Source organism: Pundamilia nyererei, unplaced genomic scaffold, assembly GCF_000239375.1.
Source record: "Pundamilia nyererei isolate P.nyererei 1_Seehausen unplaced genomic scaffold, PunNye1.0 scaffold00053, whole genome shotgun sequence".
Lineage (NCBI taxonomy): Eukaryota > Metazoa > Chordata > Actinopteri > Cichliformes > Cichlidae > Pundamilia > Pundamilia nyererei.
The window spans coordinates 3122416-3125437 of NW_005187454.1; the positions used below are offsets into that span (position 1 = coordinate 3122416).

The 3022-nt window shown below is 41.6% G+C and overlaps 1 protein-coding gene across 3 annotated transcripts in view; it reads left to right on the forward strand.

Annotated features, from left to right (window-relative positions):
• Positions 1–3006, forward strand: part of ccdc125 (coiled-coil domain containing 125) — a 28467-nt gene extending 25461 nt beyond the window's left edge. For all 3 annotated transcript variants that reach the window (XM_005733645.1, XM_005733646.1, XM_005733647.1), the window contains exons 10-12: positions 769–919; positions 2127–2245; positions 2480–3006. In XM_005733645.1, coding sequence (XP_005733702.1) covers positions 769–919; positions 2127–2245; positions 2480–2767 — 558 coding nt within the window. In that variant the 3' untranslated portion in view covers positions 2768–3006. The remainder of the gene's footprint in view (positions 1–768; positions 920–2126; positions 2246–2479) is intronic.
• The last annotated feature ends 16 nt before the right edge of the window (positions 3007–3022 follow it).

The following is a 3022-nucleotide window of genomic DNA, read 5'->3' on the forward strand; positions in this document are numbered from 1 at the left end:
TTTAACTACTGATTTTATCTACTGTTCTGATTTTATCTGCTTTGATTTTTGATTTTATCTACTGTTTTTTAATCAATTTTAAATCATGCTTTTTATTGTTTTTGTTTTTTAATGTCTCTGTAAAGCACTTTGAATCACCTTGCTGTTGAATTGTGCTCTATAAATAAACTTGCCTTGCCTAATATACATATACAGAAGATCATTCAACAGCTACTGATTAAACTCAGATGAGACATGAGTCTTAGCATACATCAAACCTAATAAATCAACATACAAACCACATTATTAACATGATCAGTCACCATATTATGACTCCCACAAGTAGGTTTTTGTATTCCTGTGATTCCTGGTTGGTGGTTGGACAGCACGTCCCTGTCTTAAGAGGGCAGACCTGGCAACATATGACATTACTGGAATTTAGCAAAGTCCAACATTTTCAAAACTTAGATCTCCCCTCATTGGTCTACTATCATTCAAACTTAAAGGAAGCCTTAATATTCAGGAACAGTCATCTCTTCTTATTCCAGAATTTGGTTTCCTTTCTCTTCTTACTCGCTTAAATATATTTGAATAAGATATTCTCCCCAGGACCCCTCAGAAGGGGGGCGTCCCAGTTTTTGTTTCATCTGTTGTCTTTATCGAGGTTTTCTCTTGAGTGTCAGTCATTAAGTAGTTCCTCTTGCACTCGGTGCACCGTGTTCAGGGTACATCTGTGTCCACTGTAATGTTTACCGTGGTGTGAAGCGTTAGTGTTTGTATGTTTTACAGCTGGATGCTCAGCATTTAAGGAAAGAAGAGGCCTTGATGGTTGCAGATGCTTTTCGCATCGCCTTTGAACAACAGCTGAGGAAGCGAAGTGAGGAGTTCCTGCTCGTAGCCGAGGCCAATATTAAGAAATCAAATCACTCTAAAGCTGAAGGCAAGTCTGCTGTCAACATAACGTCCTACACTAACTGGATCGTTTGCTTTTGGACTGGTTCTGGTTCTTCTATAGCACCTTTCTACTCTTCTGAGCAGTTTACACAACTTGTGCATTCACCCATTCACACACTAACATTCACACACATTCATACTCCGATGGATGCATCGGAGAGCACTTTAGGGTTAGTATCTTGCCCAAGGATATTTGGCTTGCAGACTAGGGGAGGTCAGGAATCGAACCACCAACCTTCCGATCAGTAAATGCCTGAGACGCCTGAGCTACAGCCACCCCAGGGAATTCATCTCATATTTTTTAAAGATTTAATTTTGGGGGGTTTTGCCCAAAAGTGTAATTTTGGGTAGTGTAGAGTAGACAGGGAGGTGGGGCCCACACGAGGCCCTTAACTATTAAATTAATAAATTGTTAAAATGCTAATGAGGCTTGTTTCTTCAGATTTATATGATCCAGTCCAAGAAACACAGGATTCGCTGCTTGGTGTTGGTAAAGTAGGTGTGTCAGGGTTTTAAAAATGGTCTTTCTGTTTCAAATTACAGTAGAGTAGATGGAATCAAACTTTCTATTTCATAATAGCAGATCATTTCTGAGAACACAGGTCACCGTACTTGTGTTTGCATATGCAGACAGTGTTGTGGGACGTATGTTGAGCATTGTTTGAATTTGCCCTTTATTAGGTGTTCACACAGCAGGTCAGAGAAACGACTCTCCCCCGACCCACACAGAATCAGCTGCAATAACTAAAGATACACATGGACTTGATTTATTATTTTAGGTGAAGAAATAAAAATAGTGCACAAATACTTAACAAGGTACCAAAGAAGTACAAAGACAAACACTGAAACCCCTAAAAAGCTCAGAACAGAAGCTGCCACTGATGCGCCTCTCGTGGCAAAGCAAAAACTAACTTGTGTATTGAAGCCGCGCAAATTTGACCTCCGTTCAAAATAAATGCCGATTTTTCCGTGGAATAACTTTGGACAAATCAGACACAGTCACTGATGGAAGCAGTTTGTTTTAAGTGATAGTAATTATGCAGAGGACGGTGGACATTACGCTCACTTGTCTTCATTTGTCTGTTCGGACATCAAAGCTAAAGGAAGCTGGCACGGGAACGTTTGCACTGCGACAGTGAAAACGATGTAAACAAATCATGTTACAAATGCTTCTCAATCTGTTTTGTCTACAGGTGCCAACAAGAGTCCTTTAATAAGTGTAAGTAAGAGGCTGAAGGCATTGCTCCCCTCTGGTCTGGAGATGAAGATGCCTGATGAACATTTAGAGACTCTCTACAAGCTGCTGGACTTGGTTAGTATCTTTCTTTTGGTTAGTATATTTCTCTGTGATAGAACGGTTTCATCAAGAAATGTTAATTTATAGAAAAACTCCGAAAAATAAATACAAATGCTCGTCTGTAACCTGACAACGAAAGAAGTCCACTAGTGACCAACCGTCTGCAACAAAGTGATGTGCAACAAGCTCTGTGGGTGGGCCTTTGTAACAAATGTTATTTGACTTTTAATACTGTGTTTTCTGGTGTAGCTGAACGACAAGGAGGAGGCCCTGGCCCACCAGAGGAAGGTGAGCATCATGCTAGCCCACAGCGCTGAGGAGCTGCAGAGACAGTTGCATCTGGGTTCCAGTTGCCAGCTGCAGGACCCACCAGAACCCAGGATTCAACAGAAGCAACCCCAAGCTCCACTGGAGAACCAGAGCCAGTCTCAGAAAACATCTGAGACATCAGAACCTGAGGTTGAAGTGTCATCAGAGTGCAAACTCCACAGTCCACCACAGCTCTCTGAGTCCAGGACAGAATCAGAGGGTGTCTGAGGCTCATCAAAGACTAGCAGTAAGGTACTGGCTAATTACAGGAGCTGCAGCCAGTTATCATCCTGATCTCCCCACATGAGGAAATACACTGAGGGTTCTGTCTGAGCACTCGGGCTTTACTCTGAAGTCCCAAACTGTGACAGGTTCATTTGTGACCTGTCCAGAGTATACCCCAGTCCTATCATGGCTGGAGTTGCATTATATGTTGCATTGCATGTTCATCCAATATTATAATTTTATCTTAGTCTGTAAAAT